Source organism: Diachasma alloeum, unplaced genomic scaffold (assembly GCF_001412515.2).
Source record: "Diachasma alloeum isolate Michigan unplaced genomic scaffold, Dall2.0 Dall_scaffold_01177, whole genome shotgun sequence".
Taxonomy (NCBI): domain Eukaryota; kingdom Metazoa; phylum Arthropoda; class Insecta; order Hymenoptera; family Braconidae; genus Diachasma; species Diachasma alloeum.
Window position 1 is genome coordinate 64,302 of NW_021681287.1, and position 22,635 is coordinate 86,936.

At 33.9% G+C, this 22,635-nt stretch overlaps 2 protein-coding genes across 2 annotated transcripts; one reads left to right on the plus strand and one right to left on the minus strand.

Annotated features, from left to right (window-relative positions):
* Window positions 1–474: 474 nt before the first annotated feature.
* Window positions 475–17,041, minus strand: LOC107046014 (cullin-4A). Its single transcript, XM_015268466.2, has 5 exons — window positions 16,392–17,041; window positions 9,216–9,579; window positions 1,886–3,413; window positions 1,660–1,812; window positions 475–1,086 (listed from the first exon to the last, which is right to left on the minus strand). The coding sequence occupies exons 1-5, from the start codon at window positions 16,747–16,749 to the stop codon at window positions 991–993; spliced, it is 2,499 nt and encodes an 832-aa protein (XP_015123952.1). The 5' UTR covers window positions 16,750–17,041; the 3' UTR covers window positions 475–990.
* Window positions 17,008–22,305, plus strand: LOC107046015 (peptidyl-prolyl cis-trans isomerase NIMA-interacting 4). The gene is made up of 3 exons (XM_015268468.2): window positions 17,008–17,310; window positions 17,610–17,729; window positions 22,069–22,305. Exons 1-3 carry the CDS (start codon window positions 17,206–17,208, stop codon window positions 22,225–22,227), a joined length of 384 nt encoding a protein of 127 aa, XP_015123954.1. The 5' UTR covers window positions 17,008–17,205; the 3' UTR covers window positions 22,228–22,305.
* The last annotated feature ends 330 nt before the right edge of the window (window positions 22,306–22,635 follow it).

The following is a 22,635-nucleotide window of genomic DNA, read 5'->3' on the forward strand; positions in this document are numbered from 1 at the left end:
ACCTCACGCCCCGACGTACGATGTACTCCAGAACATAGTTGGGCAGTAGAGTGGGACGACGCACCCTTCGAAAGGTGCCTAACATATTCGAAAAATTGGCTGACATTCGAGATGGTCAGTAGCATTGAGCCATTGCCAGAACTGTCCATAATTTAGTCCCACCGTTATTGACTACAATAATCAATCATTCACACAATCCCTGACATTACCTATGAATGAGAATGCACTGTAGAAAATGCCAGCCGCCTCATAATACGCAATTACCCTAAGAGTGCTATAAATAACGCTAAAGGGACAAATACTTCTCTGATTGATTCTCCCCCCAATTATCCTCGCCCCTCCATTATCCAATTATAATCGGTAATTAACATATTCCATTCTCCTTATTTTATACAGCCACATAATTCTACATTATTTGTCTCTCATCGACGGAGTAATCAAATTTTCGTACGAAAAAAATTACTTTCGCCACTGTTATTTCATTTTTCCTCCTTTATTATATTCACAAAAACACTAAACACCATTTTTCTCGTAATGTCCTTTATACAAAAGAAAAAAATGGTGTGAAAGAACCCAGACAATAAACGAAATGATTCTCATAATCAATTTGAATTAAATATCATCATTCCATCCTCTTTGATTGCCTGTTTAATTCATCAATTCACTGATTCACCTTAACGACGAAAATTATCTCGACATCTTGAGGGTTGATCCACAGTTATGGTCCATGGTAAGACCTTAATCATCGATTAAATCAGGTATTAAATTCCTATTTTATCATTTTCTTCGATCAAACAGACGTTTTTTATCACCGTTGAGACACAAACGACGATACCTAATCATAAAATATTGATTATTACGAAATCGCAGATTCCAGCGTGAGCTCAATTGTCGGGTTTGCTCTTCAATTCGACGTCTCAATCGCAAACTCTTTATTTCGCGTACAACCATCTTCGCTCGTGGCTTGGTCACTTTGGCATTTGGTTGTGGTTACGCAACATAGTTGTATTGGTTAGCATTGTCTTTGTCCCTCTCCATGTAGTCGCGGTCTATCAGGGACTCGATGCGTTTTTTAAGATCAGCTGGCTGTAATTAATCAAACAAAACAACATGTTTAAATTAATTTCATGAGTGATTTTATGACTATTGATTGTTTTGAAAATATCTCGGGAACTGAATTAGGACGAACTGACCAAGTGCTCGAACGAATAAGCTCAGAACTAGTTTTGACGTATATTCAAAATATAACTAAGTAGAAAGGCAATTTGAAGATTATTGAGGCTTCAGTTTAGATTCCATAGGCCATTGAAAAATATAATGAACATTAATCGATGATAAAATTGACATTGTGAATAAAAAAAGAGGGAAACGGCTGAAAATTCAATAATTGAGCCAATAAGGCCACCGCTAATTCTAATGTAAATAATCGACAATAGAATTGGCAATATGAACAGTAGAGTGGCCGTTACGTCACTCGTTCCGGAATTTTTTGTGCCGCACACTCAAAAGACTCGAAATAAATTTAAAAAACCCTCTCAAAACTTCAACTCTCAATCTCAATTAGGGCACTTGTATGAAGTTCAATCTTTCTAATTCCCCTATTGACACATTCATTGCCGAGGAGAGAGAATGCATTATCTGAATCCGAGGATGCATTACCTTGACCGGGAATTTCAGCTGATTGTACAGCTCACTAATAAGCAGATTATGAGTGAGAGTTTTCCTCATCTTCATAATTCTCACAATAGCAGCATCAATCTGGTACTGTCGATCCTGATAGACCCTCTCCTCAGTGGCCTTCTGCTCCTCATTCTGCAATTCCAAAATAAAAAAAACCTCACCATCAATTCCACCCAAAAGCATCACCAATGCCAAAAAAACTCACCGTCTCCTTCATCTGAATCTGATTAATTTTAATCCTAAACAGTTTATTAGTGAAGTCAGCATGAAATACGAATCTGTCATTATCAGCAACATCCCTTCCCCTGGGATTCTTCTGCAAAACCCTGGCCTTGCCACAAGCCAAAGACTGCAGAGTCCTCCTCAACTCTCCATCCTCGATATTCGTAGCAGCCTTGATCTCCTCAAGTGACAAATCATCAGAGTCATTAAAAAGTATCAAAACAAGCGCTTGAAACAGTGAGACCTGCAGCTCCTTATTGCCCCCAGTGAACCATGCCTTGAGCACGCAGTGTCCAAGTGTCGGTTGCCACTGTAATTTCCTCCCACTGTGTTTTCCCAGATAAAACTTATTGAAAACCTCCTGATACTGGACCATTTCAGCAGGCAGAGTCACCTCCATCAGTGGATAAGTGGGCCAATACCCCATCGTCAAAATGGAAACAGTGAGATCCAGATTATTTGCCAACAATTCATTCTGCAGATTTGTCGAGTACTGCTTGAAAGCGATATTAATATCCTTGCTCAACTCCATGTCCTTGAACATTCCCTCAAGTTTACTCGTGAAGCCACCCCCGCACTCCTGCTTCAGCTTGGACAACATCGACTTCTCGGCATCCACAGATGCAGACTTCCCCACCAAAAGTCTCTTCGCCAAGTCCTTCTTATAAAATGCCTCGAACACATCTTTCCCATGGATAAATCGAAATAGAACCATTATCTTGTCTAGAAGTCGTTCAAGCTCCTCCTCAGTGGCTTCCTTATTGCCAGCACGTAACTTCATGTCTACAAATTTGGCAATCAACTCAGCTGGCTTGTTGGCACGCTGATTGATGAAGGCCTCGAATGCCTCCTTTAGACTATTCGCAAATTTTTCATTTCTATAGAAACACGTATTCACAATATTATCCATTTTGTCCTTAAAGTCGAGTAATTCTTGCACCATTGTCTTGTCCTTCTCAGGATCTATGACTATCGTTTTGCCCTTCTTCTTGATGTAGCAATTGAAATTGAGGCAGAGTTCAACGAGGCCATTCTTCACACGACTGTACAGATTGTAGAGTAGTGTTAGATCACTTATTCGATTTTCATCGAGGATGCCACTGAGACCCTTCTGGAGAATGCTGGAGACGTGCTCCGAGAGGAGTTGTTTTTCCACTGTGTGGATGAGGGACCACTTTGTGGACATGTCGAGGTAGTGGAGGAGACGCTCGTTCTCCTCTTGGAGACGTTTGTCGACGTGAGCTAGGTACTCGGGGACGTCGTGCTCGTTCATGAGGCGCTGGCCCTCAGCAGCGTAGAGTCTCTCGGTGGCCATGAGGAATTTAGTCTCAAAGGCCTCTTGGTAGATCTGAAGGTCAGAGAGCATTCGCAGGAGGGACTTCAGGAGGGTTCTGTCGACTGTGTCACCCTGGCGCTCCTTCTCGATCAGCATTAGGAGACCCTCTACTGTCCGCGTTTGCACGAGGTTGTTCAGGACAATGTGCAGTCGGAATAAGTGGAGACCCATGTCCCTGAAACACACGAGTTCGATTATTCATGGATTTGTTAAGAATAGAAAGGAACTGCGATGTGTTTTTGTGACAGAAGTGTGAAGCAGTTATTGATTTGTCGTGGATTCTATACATGGATTTGCTTGAGATAGTTTAAACATAATTTTTATTTTGTAGATTAAAATCTTAACTAAATTCTAAACGAAAGTTAATATGAACAGGGATCACCATCAATATTTATATTCTGTAATATTACAAGGATTTGACCCATACATTAATGAAGGTTTAAAATATGCTGATCAAATTTTATAAGTAGCAAAAATTTGATAATATAGAACTGTAAATTTACCATTAAGGGAAGAATTCAAATTTCTTAAAAGGGGGATTTCCGATTAGACAAATAATTGTCAATCTTCCCACCTCAACTATTGGTTAATAAAATAGTTAAAAATTTGAATATTTGAATTAATGATACTTAAATAATCAAAAAATTTAAGAGTCTGGTTGAGTTTGTGCTCAATAGGCAGTCTCGTATTATTGATATTAATTAATGTCGAAGTGGAAAAATAACACAGAATCTTATGAGAAAATGACCTTTTCTGCGTTCGTGAGAAGGAAAAAAATAAGTGATTCTAAATAATGAATAAATCAACAATAATACTAATTATAATAAGTTAATACTAATAAATAAATGATTTTAATGATGATGAGTAAATAAATGATTATGATTTTGCTAGAGAAAATCAGAAAAATAAATGAAAGTTCTATGTCAAATTATCAGTAGCAAACTTTTATAATAAATAATGTATGCTTTGGCGTCCTCGAAATGGCGTGTTATGTCGACACATTCTAGCTAAACGAGAGACTATTGTTCAACTAAATAATTGAAGAAACAATTTGATGAATCAATTTCTTACCCACATCGATCTTAGAATTCGTGAGAAAAATTATCAATGATGAATCATTTTTTTTAGCTTTTTGAATTTATTTTTCCTCGTTACACTCAACGATTCGACTTAGTTTATTCATACTACTTTAAGGTTTTTCCTCAGTCACTTACAGGTGGTGAAAATTTCGCAATATACCAGGGACTCATAATTTGCATCATATGTTGTTGTACACATTCAAGAACTTCTAAAATTTCTAAAATTTTAATCATTTTGTGCGACATATGCATCATCAAAAATTGAAAAAAAAAACATTGTTGATATTTATGTATTTATGAAACGGGGTCGTCACCTGCAAAAGTTTCAGTTTTCCAATTATTTTACAAATTTTCGTCAAAAAGCAGACTTTCTATTCTTTTCTCTATTGGTTCAAAATGGTCAATCAAATTTAGACCTTAAACATTCGAATAATAAAATCATGGCAAAATGTTCTGTAACGTAGGATCCAATGGGACATTGGTGTAAGCTTTGTTAATTATTTCAACGAGAAAAACTACTCTGACATTTCTTATTTTTATTTATTGTTTATGTCAATTTTTTAAGGGGGGGGGGAGAAGGAAGTAGTGTATAGACAATTGTGGGGTTTTTAAGAATGTGGATAAATTGGCGGATTATTGAATCACTCATAAAATAAGGTAGCTCGGTGGCTTGGCACAGTGAGTAAGTCCGTTGCCTCACATGCGAAAGGTTCCGAGTTCAAAACCCGGCCGAGTAGAATGGTGAGATCTAATCACTTAGGATTTGACCCATACATTAATGAAGGTTTAAAATATGCTGATCAAATTTTATAAATAGTATAATATAAATAATCTAATTTAAAGTCTTGATCATCATCGCAGCATACCTCAACCGGGTCGAAGTAATGTAAAATAACGATAAAAAAAAAAAAATAAAGTGCAATAACTTTAAACCGCACTCAATGGATGAATTTGTTTCTGAATAAAGAAGATTTTGAGAAAGAACTAAAAGTCCATTCTTCCCAACATTTTCTCAATTTTTTTTTCTTATTTGCATTTTCCACATTAACATAGCGCAATCACTGTTTAAAGAATGTATTTGAATGTCGGGCTCCGGTGAACATCTACCTTGGAGTCAAATGAAATGAAAGAAGAGAGGGAGATAGTTATAAACTATTGATTGACACGTGCCGGAGAAAGGCCACGTCCATGAAATATTCCTGAGATTCTAGATTTTTCGATCGGGTTGGTGCTTAACTCCATCGCTTTGTAATAAGACAGACCCACAGACACAAATCCGCACATACTGGTGACTTCTAAAAATATCAAATCTCGACGTTCCACGACCTGTCTGATCATGTGCAATGGAAATCTCGTCCTTTTTTTATTCTTACGTGGTTTCCGTTGGAAAGCAAAGGATTCACATTTCACGAGGGATAACTACCTCTCCAATGAAGTTTCATTGATTTTTTCGTATTGAGAGCGAAGAAAGAAGAACCAAAGAAGAAACTAAGAGCATGTTTTACATTTTGTGGAACTTTTTCAGAAAATATCTCGTGATTTAAGGCACGCGATTTTCACATTCTCTAATTTTGATTGGAAATGATATAGAATGGTCTGAAACGTAAAAATACGAAGTTTGGCGACCATGTCTATATGTGATCACGTCCACCGTCACCTTCCCGGTGGTCAATTTTTAGAAAATTGAGTAATTAAGTGGCTAAAGTAATTTCAAAAAATCTAAAATTTTATCAGATTCTAGGCCTTGATAAGGACTAACTCTGTGCAAAATTTTAGCTCGATAGATCCAATAGTATTGGAGAAAAAACGATTTATTTTTGAATCGTTTTCCGCAAAAATCTTCAAAACTACATGTAAAAAAAATTAAATTGAACCAATGTTAAATTAAAATTTTCTGTTTGATAATGTAAATAACCCACTGAAACTAGTGGATCGAAAACTAGACGACCGATTTCGATTTTTTTGTTTTCAAAATATCGGTTTCGATGCCTTCTATCGAAATCAATCAAAACATATTTACCAATTCATGCAAAGTTTTCGAGATATTCCCGTTTTTCCGTTTTTTTCATAAAAAACATTGTAAACACTCTAGCTTGTGCAAAAATCAAGATATCAACTTGAAATTTGGACAGAAAATATGTACAGTCGAGCACTAAAGTTCGTGAAAGGCCTCAACTTAAATTCTATGTATTTTCTTTACGAACTTTAGTGCTCGACTGTATACCCGCTCATACGAAGTATTCGAAACATTGGAATTTTTAGGAACTAGTTAGTGTTGTGAAGCTATAAACATTTGTAATATTTCAGACCATTTATTGATGGCGAAAAAAAAATAAGACATCACTCAGTAATATGCTGACTGTCACATGGCACGCTGTCATATGCTCGCTGTCCCCTGATTGTTTTTCATTTTGATAATCTGAAATGTTCTTCAATTGCCATTCCGTTTTACATAGCCCTGGAGTCTCCAAAAATTATGATTAGACAATCAAAAAAACGTCGAAAAAAACTGAACATTTTCAAACAGCGTTTTTGAGTAATATTGGGAAATAAACCCAATAGGAAGGAAATTGCAAAATAATAATTTTCAGTATCTAATGGCTGTTCAGTAGTCATTTGTCTCAGTAGTCGACATCTGTCAGATCGTTAGTTGCCATGATAAATTATCCATTGACAATTTCTTCTCTGGCGGACTCATTTCCTAATCTTTATTAAAAATGCTCTTTGAAAATCTTCAGTTTTTTTCTACTTTTTTTGATTGTGCAATCATAATTTTTAGGGACACTTACATAATGTAAAATCCTGTAGAAATTGTGATATATTTTACATTGTGAAGATGGAAAAACAATCGAGATAATGTTCGAAAGATAAGCTACCCTTAAGGTCTACTCTTTCGACGAGGTGCACTGTAGATTTGAATATATTCAGTTTTTGTATTTTCCAACCAATTGCATGAGAAAAATTTGAAAAACTTCGTATCAAATAAGTATCATTCAAATGATATTTTACAAAATATTAGTATTTTTTTAAACGTTTCCTCCTCATAAATAAATAATGGAACTTGTTAGCAAAACGGTCGATTATTTTTTATGAGGTGTCAAACGTGTTTTTGATTTTCTCACATCTCATTACAAAAGAATTAGATTTCCGTCTTAATTACAATAAAAATATTAATTTTTACATTAGAGACAGGGTTAAATCCCGATTTTTCAACATGTTTTGTTCGAAAAACTTGAACATAATTAAATTGAGAAAAGAATTAGGATTCCAAATATTATCGATTTTTCTGGAAATCCTTTGCAGTGTTCAATAATTTTTAAATTTATCGTAAGGGTAGAACTACTCTAAAGGAGATTATTTCACGATTTTTATGAAGGCCTTTTTGCAGCTCTCATTTTGCCCATGAACACTGCATAATCTTTTCTGAATTCAGAAATATTTATTGGAAACTCATCTTCGTGTAATAAATAATGAATAGTCAGAGTGAACAGTGCATTAAAAGCAAAGCATACTGGAATTATAAAATTCTGGGTTTCTTCCAAATCTGGATGAACCATTGAATTGTTTATGAAAATAGGTGCAATGACCCCGAGCAGTCCTCGGTGCAAAACCGCGAACTTTTTTTATCTTCTTACGTGGCTTCCATTGGAAAGCAGAGGATTCATCTTTCATACGAGATATCTGCATTAAAACTAGTTTTTTTAAAATGTTTCCACAGTGATAATCAAGAAAAAAACACGCAGGGAGTCGAGCCTTTATGTCAGAAGGCGTGTGACCGTTCCTTGATGCGTTATTTGTCTTTCTCATTCCTTATTTCTACAAATTCCATTGGTAGTAAGCTTTCACGGACGAAAAAATTTAGTAGGAAAACCTATCGATTTCGTTAGAAAATTCTATTGAATTTCTATTGAACTGTTCTATTAGTTTTTGGCCGATTCTATTAAAATGTTCAGTAGAAAATATTCAGTAGTAATATCACGAGACCTCCAAAATTATCGGATATTTCCCGATTGTTTTGTTGCGTAGCAACGAGAGGGAAAAGTTTTGCAGATTAAATTTTTTTAATTTTTTGGAATTTTTTGGATTTTTGTGCAAAATTTATCCCGACCGTTGATACGCAGGAAAACATGAGGGAAATGTCCGGTTAGTTTTGGAGGTCGAGTGGTATTGGACGGATTATTTTTGGTAATCGGATCCTTCCCAAACCGACTCATTTTGACTTTCTTCATGACGTTCTTTCACTCCACAGGATAATATTTGACAGTTATTTGGTTAGAGAAACAATTGCAGAGCTAGAGGAAAATTATCAAAAGCTAGGGGAAAATAACCGCTGTAATTTTAATTGGGAAGTACTTCATAATATTGAATACTGAACTCTGATTGGCCCAGGGAAGGCCAGATCCGATTACCAAAAATAATCAGTAGAAAAAATCAATAGAATTCAATTTTTCTATACAACTTATTCTATTGAGATATTTTCTATAGAATTTCCTCGGCTCAAATTTTCTAAGTTTTTCCGTTTGATTTTCTTGATGAGAAAAAATAAAAATGGAATGAAAAAAACTTGAGTCGAGCAAATTCTATAGAAAATATATAAAAAGAATAAGTTATATAGAAAAATCGAATTCTGTCGACTGTTTCTATTAAATGTTTTCTACTGAACATGTCAATAGAATCAGCCAAAAATGAATAGAAAGTTTGATAGAAATTCAATAGAATTTTCCAACGAATTCGATAGGTTTTTCTATTAAATTTTTTCGTGCGTGTCCGAATGGATCCGTTGAAATTTCATTTTGTAATTGGAAAGTGGCAATTGATCTCTCCTGAATTCACAGATATTTATGAGACTGATTTTGGAGTGATGAATAATTAATAACAGGGGATGAAAGTAAACATACCAAATAGAAGATATACTGGGATTTTGCAGGACATAAGTTCTATCGAGGTACAAAAAGATACTCCTAATCATGATCATCTGACGACAGTGAGACTGCCAGCACTCGTTCATCTTCTTCAGGAAAATGTGTCTGTCCATCGATTCAGCCAGAAATTGCTCAATATTGGCTTTAACGTGGGACTCTGTCAGCACTGTCAAATTAGCGTACAATGTCGACGCCATTTTGTGATTACACATGTTTTCAACGGCCTGATAAAGCTCTTCCAGGGAGTAGCGGATGCTTTTACTCGTCTGGATAGCCACCACTGCCTCACGTAACTTCTCCCATGTCTGCTCCTGGTAGTTCTCGGGTAGTTTAGGTTTATCTGGACACAACAAGAAAAGAGAAATTATTTTTAGTTATGGCTGGCTCGAAATAGCTTGAGGGGTGGATTGTTGACTCAAATGGTCGTTGACTTAAATGTTCAGGTAGCGATGCAACAGAAACAACTGATCGATCAATTTAACGTAATTTGACACTTAAATTAGACATCACCCACTACGAGCTACTTATTGACCATTTTTTGTCATAAAAAATTACAATATTTCTTGTCACAAACATGATTAAAAAAATTGACGGTAAATTTTAATCTAAATAGGGGAGAGTGGGGCAAATGAAACAGCGAGGCAAAATGAAACGGTGGGGCAAAATGAAACAGCTGGAAAATGGCTGTTTGACACAATTCAAACAAACAATTTTTTTTATTAATTTTTTTTTTCAATAACTTTTGTTTATCACCTTTTTTTTATTCTTGGGACTACTGATGTAAATATTAATTTTCTATTCAGTAGAATGGAAAATTATTGAGAAGTTTTGATTGGAGAAGATTTTGTCAATGTATTAATTGAAAAAAAAAAAAAATGAAACAGTAAAAGCCAAAGTCCAGAGCGAGGCCCAGGAGGAGACCCAGAGGAGGTAAAAGGAACATGTGATGCAGAATTTCAATCGAATGAAAAGAGAAAAGTGTAATTGAACTCATCTACTCAATTGAATTATAATCAATTGAATCATAAGACGACTGGAAAATTGTTATTCTCATCTCAGTACTCCCAATAATAAAAAAAGTTGATAAAAAAAAATTTTTCGTTGCTTGAATTGCGTCAAATAGACGTTTTTCGACTATTTCATTTTGCCCCATGTTTCATCTTGACCCATTCTCCCCTAGAGTACTGGATTTTGTTTAGAGTATTGGGTAATTAGAGTATATAACTGCTCCAACGAATTTTTCGAGGAGACAGAATTAATTCGTCATTTATTACAAAAAGAAATTAAAATCAACAAGAAAATTGAGTCGGACTCAATTAGGTAAATAACTTGCAGATGGTGACTGGGTCAAATTTTGACCTTCGTGGGGTTCATACCAGCTGCGTCCCCGTCGCGAACCCTGGGTAATGCTAAGTGCTGGTGAAGCTTGGTACTATAAAAATAAGTGCTTCACTACACGTTGAATTTATATGAGCCCCTCATAGGGTGAACCAACCAGTGTTCGAACCAGACCAGTAATCGAACTAATTGGTACTTTTTCTATAAAATAAATTAGTAGAAGGTAGAGATGCCTCGCATTATACATGAAAAATAAAATTATGGCATTTCCAAATGATATTGTGATGATTGAAAATGTCCAAGTTACCTTATTACCAACGGAAAAAACAGTTTTCGATGACACGCCGCCAATAGCATATTCCCATTACAGAATACGCATTTCGATTACTGAGTTTTCACACATTTTCAGCTTTTTGTATTCATATCATTAATTGTATCGTCAATTAATATTCATAATATTTTTTTCTATTATCTATGGAGATGTACAATTATTTTTAAATCAATTTTCGACTTGGTTATATTTTTAAATCTACGTCAAAAATAACTGTGACCTTATTCGTTCGAACACTGGACAATTCCCCCTAATTGAAATTTTTAAAAACTGCTTTTAGAAAACTGCTTGGAAGTGTAGAATGGGAGGTCCTGTACATCCACATGAGCATACACGTTACTAAGTATAAGAGCTCAAGGAGGTTAAATTCATTTATAGTAGCCAGTTTCCGACACAATATTCGTCGAAATCCTTCAAAATCAAATAGATAAAATTAATATTTACCTATCAGTATCCCAAAAAAATTGGAATTGCTATATTAGCTAATTACTGAGTATTGCTAGTGATGAAAGGGGCTCATAGGTAAGCTCTCACATCAATCGAGAAGTTTTTATGAATTTGAACCCTAATATTACGATAAAATCACGGAAAATTAACGTAAAAACTTTCCATGATTTAAAACTTTCCAAAGCGTTAGCTTAAGGCCCGGGTGGATTATCTTTCGAACGTTATCTCGATTATTTTCCCATCTTCATAATGTAAAATATATCACAATTCCCATTGGATTTCACATCACGCAGGAGCCCCTAAAAATTATGATTGTACAATCAAAAAAAGTAGAAAAAAACTGAACATTTTCAAAGGGCGTTTTTAGTAAAGATTAAGAAATAACTCCGATAGAGAGGAAATAGTGAATGGATAATTTATCATGGTAACTAACGATCTGACAGCCATTGACTACTGTGACAAATGACGACCTAACAGCCATTAGATACATCAAATTCATTATTTGCTATTTCCTCCCTACTGGGTTTATTTCCCAATATTATTCAAAAACGATCTTTGAACATGTTCAGCTTTTTTTCAACATTTTTTTTGATTGTACAATCATAATTTTTGGAGACTCCAGGGCTATGTAAAACTGAATAGCAATTGGAGATCATTTCAGATTATCAAAATAAAAAAAAAATCATGATCACGTTCGAAAGATAGTCCACCCGGACCTTAAAGCGAAAGTTAAAAAATGTTAAAAGGCGGAAAAGTCAATATTAATTAATCATGATCTCAAGGAGGGGGATCGAAACCTTTGACGATTTCATGATAGGGTAACATTTCCAGTGATTTAACCACGTCTTTTTCTCCGCAAAAAAAAGTATTCACGTATTTTCTCTGAAGAAAATATCAATTCAGCAAACCGCGAACCTTTTCGATATTTAAGTCATCGGATCTCATTCGATCGGTTACCCGTATTTGTCGAATTTCAGCCGTTCGACCATTGGACGATTGAAATTGCTGACAGAGGATTGTATTTTTATTCACATCAAATGAATAATTTTTTATGTACAATTAAATGTTTCCTTGATCCAAATAAAGCCTTTATGAGGAATTGAATAAAAAATTTTAATCAAATATTGTTGAATGGAAAAATGAAAAAAAAAGAGTCCTAGGCGATTTGAGGATGTCCAGGTATTTTTTAAAGTTTGGTACCGACCACATTATAGATTCAATTATTTTCAATCAACGAATTTGTTATTGAAATTGTGTGAGAAAATTTTGAAAAAAAAAACATTTTGCACAGAATTATTAGTTTTTCAAACATTTATCGTTTATAAACAATTAATTGAAATTGTTTAAACTTTTGGAAATCTTATTTTTTAGGCATGAAATCGATTTCTGGTAAAAGTCTGAATATGAATAAATTTGTTACGATTCCGAACAAACCATTTTGATGGTGGAAAATTGTTTGTTTATAAATTATTTACAGCACTCGTAATTTGCAAAAATTATAAATTTTCAATTATTTCATCAATATTCCTCCAAAAGTAAATTTTCTATTTTTTTTCGATTTTTAATGGATTTTCTAATGGTTCAATATCGAGATTCAAATTCAGATCTGTAAAGTTTAAATAATAAAATCATTGTACAATGTTCGGAAACTTAGGGTGAAATGGGCTTCAAATGAAAGCTCTGGTGTTCGACTACAAAAGTAGAAAAGCATTTCACTGGAGAAAAATTAGCCAAAGCCATGAATGAGTTGAATCCATTTAGCCATGTATGTTGATACATAGCTAAATTTGATTTTTTTTTATTTTTTTACACGAATAGTGAATTTTTTTGTGTGAAAAGCACCGAAATCAGCTGTGTAGAAGTCGAATTCTAAAAAAGTGGTTCGTAATTGTTGTTCCACACATTTTTCCGAAAATTTTGAAAACAGAAATCTTTTGTAGTTCAAAAATTGGAGACCCTGGACTGTTTTTAGCATTTTAAGCGTTTTCGGCCAAACGAACAATAAAAAAAAATTTTTTTTGCACTAATTACTCGTTTTCAGATCTATATAATCGATCTTTAACGTATGAAAAGTCTCACTCCGATAACCCACGACTTTTAAAACTCATAGTAGTCTCCCCTTAAGGAACGATTCTGGTGAAATTCCTCAGTCACGTACCATTGAAATGAAATTGTTCATACGTTAAAGATCTATTAGTTATGTACAAAAACAAAGGATGAGTGCAAAAAAATCAATAAGTTTACTGTCTGTTTTTCCTCCACACGGAGAGAAATGTACGAGAAAAATTACCGTGCTGGCACAGTAAAGTGGGTTCAGGTGGTCTTTCCAGGCGAAATGTACCGCAAAGAGTAGGAAAAAGTACTGTTACGCGATTTTCTAAAAAATTCAAAAATTAAAAAAACTAATCGATGAATTAAATTTTAATTAATGGCGATCGATAGGACTCAACAATACCTTCATTTGAAAAAAAAGATTCAATTCCATCCATTAATTAGCGAATGGATGATAATGGATCGATAGAACACAAAAAATCCAAAACTTAAATTTAACACAACTACCGAAAATATAAATCAATTATTATCAGCTACATCAACTCATCCTTCTCATTGTAATAATTCAGTAGAGGAGTGATGAAATAGAAAAGCTCAATTTCACTTGAACATTCATCTCTCGGAAATATCTTGAAAGTGATTTTTTTCCAGAACATTCTTTGTACAGTGGAATGAGCTCTACAAAAAGACCCTCCTGAGAATTTCAAATCCAAAAATTTTCTAGAGAGAAAAGGTCCCAATCGATATGCGTCTACCTGCCTTATAGATATTCATCAAAACCTCACCCTCGCCCTGTGGATATATGTGTACATCCACGTGAAAAGGGCCCACTTTGTTGCATCTAGTTTCCGAGATATTCACGTTTTTCTTTCCACATCTCCCATTTAAACCAATGTTAAATTGTTTTTTTGATCGTCTATACTGACGTCAGTTTTCATTCTATCGGATTGATTTTGGGCTCAAAATGTGAGAAATCTGATCAAGATTATCGGAACATACATAACTCCAATACCATCAAAGTGGGCCCTTTTCATGTGGACACCCACATATATCCGGGGGGGGGGGAAGGTTCGTCTTCAATTGTCAACAACTCGAGAAGGCCAGAGTAAAATTTGTCTTTTTAGGGTGAACAGGCCAATTGCTGGACGGTTAAGGAAAATTCAAGTTTCGTGGTAGAATCGAAAATAAAAGAATCACCTACACTGTTCAAAATTTTCGTCTGAATTTTCCGTGCCAAATCCTGAAATTTCTATCGTGACTAATTTCCGCAGAAATTTCAGGAAATATTGTTATTGAGAAATCAAATATTCCATTGATTATCTGTTCGAGTGATGTGAAAATCAATTTCCGTGAAAATCCAGAAAAATCAGGAAAATTCAGGGAAAAATTGACAGTTTATGTCATTTTATATCTCAATATTCATGTTTCATTGAAAATTCAATGGAGTTGTGAAATTTTTATCTCACTCCCGCTGAAAACTCATGAATTTCTTTGAATTCTACCTAAAACTGAAAATTTCATAAACATTTTTCCTCCAAGTCCGATTCAATGTTACTCTCATGAGAATTACAATAATATTTTCCATGAAATTTCAAAAAATTTCTAACAGTGTAAATGGGGATATGATGACTTTCATACTTTCAAGGATGTTTTAATTACCAGAAAAAAATTATTTGAAGTGAAAATTACAAAACAAAAAATAATTAAATTAAGAAATACTTGAAAGCAGCCGAAGCCCCTAATTTTTGGACTACTGGGCCATATTTTTTTCATTTATGAAATGTCGATCAATAGAAAAAATAATTGATTACATGATTAGGGGAGGATGGGGTAAAATGGACACTTGACTTTTTTTTGAATATTCGTAGCTCATGAACAGATTTATCAATTGAGCTCAGTCTGAGCTCATCACAAAGAGGAATCATTGTTCTTTCTACTAAAAAATAAAATTATTCCATTTAATGAACAATTCAACACGTCATGAACATTTCAAAAAAAGTCAAAAGTGTCCATTTTACCCCACCCTCCCTTATATACGAGTCATATTATTAAAAGTTGAAATAATCCGTACAATTTTCATTTTATTTATTTTATTTGGTTGGAATATTCAACGCAAATTGAAATCGTCCAATCCGACCTGCACTGTTGAAAATTTTTGTCTGAAATTGCCGGTACTTTTTTTGGAAATTTTTATCGAATTTAATTACCACTAAAATTTCAAGGAATTTTGTCATTGAAAATTGAGAATTTCATGGAAAAATTAAAGTGAACTGTCAACTTCAGTTCCATTTTTTCTTTAAAATGAAAAAGAAAACCAGAACATTCTGGTAAACATATTCTCGAATTTTCGGGATAGTGACACTGAATGCGATTTAGGGGGAAAAATCATGAAATTTCAGATTTCACAAAAAAATTCAATGTAATTTGGTACTGAATAATCATATCAGATTGGAAATTCAAATAAATTGAGGAATTCTCGTGTTTATGTTGCTTAAAATTCTGGAATTTGACTGAATTTTCAGTGAAACTTGAAATTTTCATGATCTTTTTTATCCTAAATCGCATTCAGTGTCACAGTCCTGAAAATTAATGGTCAACTGTCCATGAAATTTCATTTTTTTAAGTACTCTCTCAAGTTTCAAAATGACATTTGATTAATCTAAATCGTATCACTTTATTGAAAAGACATCGGCGAATAAATCGGTCCGTTTTACCCCCACTAGCCTAATTAAATCACCGAATAATTAATAAATCCTCCCATAGAACTCTAAAAAATAAATCCCCAACAAACTGACTCCAATCTCCCACAACAACAATGCTCCAAAAAAACCCGAAAGACTATAAAAGTCAAGGCAATCTGCCAATCATGCCAATGTTGAAGTCAGCTGATTTGAGGTTATAACCTCGTGCCAACTTCTCGTCTTCCCCCACCCTAAAAACCTAATCCCACAACTAATGAAATGAAATAAAAATGAATATCTTACTCTTAAAATTTTTGATAACAAGCTTCCTAGCTGAGCCAGGCTTGGCATTTCCCAAATTCTGTGTCAACTTATTAACACCATTGGGATTAGCAACAGTGAGGGCTGAAAAATTAGCCCTCTTTTGGCTGGTAGCTGTTGCTGTATCAGTCATATTAACAATTTCAACGTTATTCTCCTCGTTCTCGTCGGCGTTATTGTGCCTCAAGCGCTTCGTCGCAGCACCGAAGCCCAGCAACGCCGTATTATTATTAAAACTGCTGTTATTACAGCTATTGTTGGTGTTGTGGTAGTGATGATGCTCGGATGATTTTTTCACCTGTCCTGTCGCCAGAGGCTGGGTCCTCACGAGTTTAGACATATGCGCGCATCACCCGGCCGTTGGCCCTTTCACGATAAACCGACGAGATACTTGGCACCAGTAATTTTATTACACACTCGATATTCCACTCGATTATTTATCTATTCGCGTCAATTAGAGAGTTTATAATTGGGGATGAGATCGCGGTTATCGGGGGGACACGGGTCTTGACCGTAACACGTAAAGAATTATCAATTTTTACTCCACTCCGAAATGTTCACTTCGTTATATTATCGCGATGGTCGCAGTGGATTCACGAGTTTGACAAGAGAAACTACACGCTCCTCACACACGCTCTCTGGCTCGGTTGATTTTTCCGAGTGCAGGTGGCACATTTGTAACTTTAGTGTTTGTTCTCATGTGGGGGATAACGCGGCAAAAAGTTTAACCTTAAAGAATTCTTATTTGAGGTGATGAATTATTGTTTTGGTTATTTAATTGTTGGAAAATCGATCAATGCCACCTAAAAAAAAATCCGGGGGGGCGAAGGCTGCGAAATCTAAGGGGGGTGATGAGGGGGAGAAGGGGAAGGGGGAGAAGAAAGGGGGAACTGCTGTTAAGGTAAGGGATTTCATTATTAGGGGAGGTTGGGGTAAAACTGACACTTGACTTTTTTTCAAATGTTAATGAGGGGTTGAATGTTGATGAAATTTATTTTTTTTTTTTTTCAATACAAAAAACAATTCTTTCCCTTTGTGACGAGCCTAAATTAAGCTCAATTGATAGATTTGTTTCTGAGTTATGAATAATTTAAAAAAGGTCTAAAGTGTCCATTTTACCCCACCCACCCCTATTGATGATGGATAATGATTATTTTTGTTGGTGAAATGAAGAGAAAATTTAAGGTTTTTTTTATTCAGGTCAGGCATATTCTGTGTGAGAAACAGTCCAAGATTCTCGAAGCTATGGAGAAACTGAAGGCTGGACAGAAGTTCAATGAAGTCGCAGCTACTTATAGTGAAGATAAGGCACGCTCCGGTGTAAGTATCTTCGATGTCACAGTTATTACCACTGACTCAGTTTCTGCTGCCCTCAAGGGCCTCAAATGATTTGTGGAGAATATCAATTGGAAATTTATCGAAATAGTTGACACCAATTTTTCTAATGTCGAAACCGAAAATTTGTTTAGTTATTCGCTATACTAAATGTATCAAATAATTTTGCAGTTTTATTGGGCATTTTTTTAAATCGGAAATTTTATAAAAAAAGTTGTGTAAAATGATGAAATTTTACTGATTTTTTCTATTGAGACATTTTCTGCAGAGAATCTTCGACTTGAATTTTCCAAGTTTTTTTCACTCTACTTTTCTTGTTTTTTCATTAAAAATTTAATACAAAAAAAATTAGAAAATTGGAGTTGATGAATTTAATGACCCTAAAGTTTGTCGACTTCTGAGAGAAAAAGAATTGACACTGCATATCTGCCTGGAAAATGATGGGATTTGAAAAGAATTAAAACCAATAGGTTTGGTATGAGTTTGTTTAATCGTGATGATCGTTGAATATTTTCCCAACTAAATTACATGGTGAGTATAGACCGTGCAAAATTTTGAAAACTAATAAGAGCAAATATCTCCTCCCAGGATTATTCTATTGAAGAAAAAACAATTGTCACATCTGAAGTTTTGCAAAATCTCGTCGTGATATTCTTCATTTTTTTTTGTCGTCATTATTTGATAATTTAACCGCTGTTGTATACTTAAACTTCGTCGAGCTGTAGCATATTCATGAATTACTTAATCGAAAAAACAAAAAACATCACAGTTAGAAAGATGAAATATCTTCTCGTGATTTTTCTCCTTTTTATCATTTGGCGTTCAATGCATGAAATATTCAATGCTGATTTTTCGAAGGACATTTGACATCGGATATGTTCTTAAATAATTAGTGGATTTTGAAAGAAAAGAAATGAATTTCGTGATCCATTGAAATCTCAACGTGACAATTTTTTAAATCTGCTTTCTTTCATGTCAGTCATAGAAAACATTAAAATTGTAATAAAAGTTGACTTCAACAAAGCATATCTGCGATAAAATCAGTAATATGAAACGAAAAAAAAATCCCAGAGCTTACATTTGATGCAATTTAGGGGAGGGTGGGGAATTTGGACACCAGATTTAAATAATGAGTTGAATTGGATCAGATCTACTCTTTCGACTTCATTTGAAGTTTATAAAAACGAACACATTGTCATAAGACTGCGTCGTAGGAGTTGTGAGGTAAAGCAACAAACGGGGTAAAATGGACACTTCGATTTCTTTCTCAATTTTTTATGTTTCAATAGTGTTATTAAATTTCTGAAATACTACTCATAACTGCGATTTTCAAATTAAAAAAAAAACTCATTTTTGACTTTTGTCGTGGGGGGTCGTGAACTAAGTTTTTCTTTGCTCATTCATCCTTCCCTACTCCCATTGTTTTATGGTGATTTTTTTTAAAGTAGAAAAGTAGCCATGTTACAAATTTCGTAAACAGACAAAAAGTCAATTGTGTAGGACGTGCAATTGTTCATTGAAAGAAACAAATAATTAAATAAATAATAAAAATACTACAAAATGGCGTTGATTGACCTTGATGATACACGATATGAAGTGAATTTAAATATATACTTATATGTTACATATTTTTCGATACACAATCCAAGTCGTATTTGGGTGTTTTAACCAAATTTGTGGAAGGTCGAGAAGAAAAGATTAAAAATAGAATAGATCCAGGATGAACTTGTGTTACGGCTCAAAATACTTGTTTTGATTACTAGAGTTACTGGGAAAAAGACGAGAAAAATAAAAGGTGGCATCCATAAGTAAAAGATCCGTGAGCGTTACCAGGCTTTTTTCTTTGGTTTCTATGCTCAAGTTCTTTTTCCTTCTCTATGAACCATGTATATAGTACAATCTTTGGAAAGCTCATTAAATGAGTTCCAAAGTGACGTCTGTTTCATCCAATTCTGACAATTTTTCATTGAGTTATGAGAGTTTTAAGCGATAAGTGAATTTTCATGTTTCACTTGAAAAATTAACTTCGGATAGATTTTTCGATACTTTCAAGTGGCTTACACAAAGATATTTATACATCATTTTGAAGAACATGTACTGTTTTTCGAAATGGTGTATTAAAAATGCGATTTAATTGGATTTTCATCAATTTATTATAGTTTTTTTCCATTTTTTATGTTTTGTCACACCTAAAAAATGATAGTTTTTGTAATTTATCAAGGGTTTATACTTAATCAGCGGGGATATATCATGCATCAATTCGAAGGTTTCATCGGGATCTTCAAATTGATACCTCATATTATTGATTCCAACCATTAGATCAATTGTTACAAGCGATAATGCATCGATTTTGGCATGTCACGTTTTGAAAATTTCCATTTTTTTTTCTATAAACGATGATATTTTCTGGTTTTTTCTTCAAGTTTGTGGGAATATGTTATATATAATTCAAAAAACATTAAATTGCCTTCAAATTGACCCCTGAACTATTTAATTACAGCCAAGTTTGATCAACTTATAGGAGATTTTATCTAAGAATTGAATTTCTTGATTTTTTTCTGAATTCAGATTAGTTCGCATTTTTCAATCACTATCGTTGAAGTAAAGTGAAGAATTCGTACATCATTTTGAAGAGTATTGTTAGTTCTTCAAAATGGTACATAAAAAATCTGATTTCGTGGAATTTTCATCCAATTATGGTAGGTTGTTTCTATTTTTTACTTCATGTCACACTTAAAAAATCATAGTTTCTGACAAAAAATGATGCTTTGGACTTCACCAGCGGGGATGTATTATATACTAATTTGAAGATCTTATCGAGATCTTGCAATTAATACCGTGTTTTATCCATTCCATCCAATAGATAAATTCTGATAAGCAATAATAATTTGATTTTGGGATATCACGCTGCGAAAATTCAAATTTTTTCCTCTTCATGAGGAAAATTTCCTCGGTTATTGTCCAAATCTGTGTAAGTACCTAATGCTTAAATATGGAAATATCACATTTACGTTCAAAAAATTGACACCAAACTGATGCCCCATTAAAAATGCATTGATATTTTCCATTTTTCGAAATCATTTATTGCTAATGATGAAGCTTTCGATTCGATCCGTCAATTTGTATGACGAATCGATTTGAACATTCTTATCATTTGTGAAGTTGTCAGGAGAATGAAGTGAAGTTTCTGTTTAAAGTTGGTTTATAGTTGGTTAATTTATTGTCATAATAATTATAATTATTTCTGATATAAATATTAAAACATGATTGAAATATAATAAAAAAATTGACATAATGTAGGATCACGTAGTTCGTAAGTCGGGGAATTTATAATTTATGAAAATGACGACAAATATCAATTTCATGCAAACTAGGTAGCGCGCGCCAAGCGCGCGATCTGCCTTGTAATTTAAAAAATCCAAGTTTTTCATTTTTTTTTGAAAATTCGGTATTATGACCACCTAGGAATTGAAGAAAAAATGACCCACAATTTTCTTATAGATGATAGAAAAATGGAATTTTTTGAACCGTCATCAATTAAAATCGGTTAAATAGAACCCGAGTTATTGAAAAAAAAAAGAAAAAAAAATCATATCTCGGAAATGAGCTGTCGAAAAAATCTGAAAAAAATGAGCCGCCCAATCGTAAACTAATTTGGCACGGAATACCTCATATGTTTGCACTATTTTTTAGCAGAATCTGTGTTTTATGTGCTCTGTTTGTTGGTTGCATTAAAAGTAGCTCTACCCTTCGCTCGGGCTACGCTGTACTTTTGGATATTTTCAGTTTTTAAATTTTTTAACTAAATTGCATGGAAAAAATTTGAGAAAATTCATACCCAATCAGTATTATCTAAATTAAATTTCGCAAAAATATTGATATTTTTTCGAACATTTCCCCCTTATAAATAAATAATAAAACTTGTTTGCAAAACGGTGGATTATTTTTTATGAGGTATTAAAAAAATTCTTGATTTTTTCACTTCTAATGAAAAAAAATTCAGATTTTAATCTTTGATTACAATGGAAATGTTGATTTTCACATAAGACACTGGGTTAAATCCTGATTTTTAAACATTTTTTCTTTGAAAAACTAAAACGATAATTACATTGAGAAAAAAATTAGAATTCCGAATCTAATCGAGTTTTTTGCAATTTTCAATAATCTTTGAATTTACCGTAAGGGTAGAGCTACTTTAAGTTAATACCTGAACCAAAAAATTTTGTATTTATTTATTGTTATTGTTATGTGTTGAAGTATAGAGTTAAAAATAGGTGCGCATGTCAGGGACTAAATCATGAAAAAATTAATTTCACATTTCTAGGGAGATCTTGGCTGGCAGACCCGAGGAGCAATGGTAGGTCCTTTCCAAGACGCAGCATTCGTCCTACCAATCTCCAACCTCGGCAATCCAATCTACACCGATCCCCCAGTAAAAACGAAATTCGGATACCACATTATCATGGTAGAAGGTAAAAAATGATCACAAGAATAGTACACACCAAATCCCCAATATTCTGTAAATACTTTTTTATTATCATCATACACAAATAAAATTTATCGAATAAAAGAAATGATTTCTCATTCTTTATGAAAATTCTTAAATAAAAATAACAGTGAAGTACTGATGAAAAACGATATCAAAGAGAAAAAAGAATTTTCTGGTTCTCGAATTTCTCTCGAAATTAATTGACAGTGAGGGAAGCTTTGAATGATCGCAATAAATATACTGTCTATACAAGTTACTCAGTCGCTTATGAATAGCCGCCATTGAAATTATTCGCTCCTAAATGTAGAGATGAGTTCAGTAGCGAATCCATAAAACCAGATCGGCCAACTCAGCTTCAGAATTAGTTTTTCTTAAACACCTTCGACCCGAACGAGAAGAAAA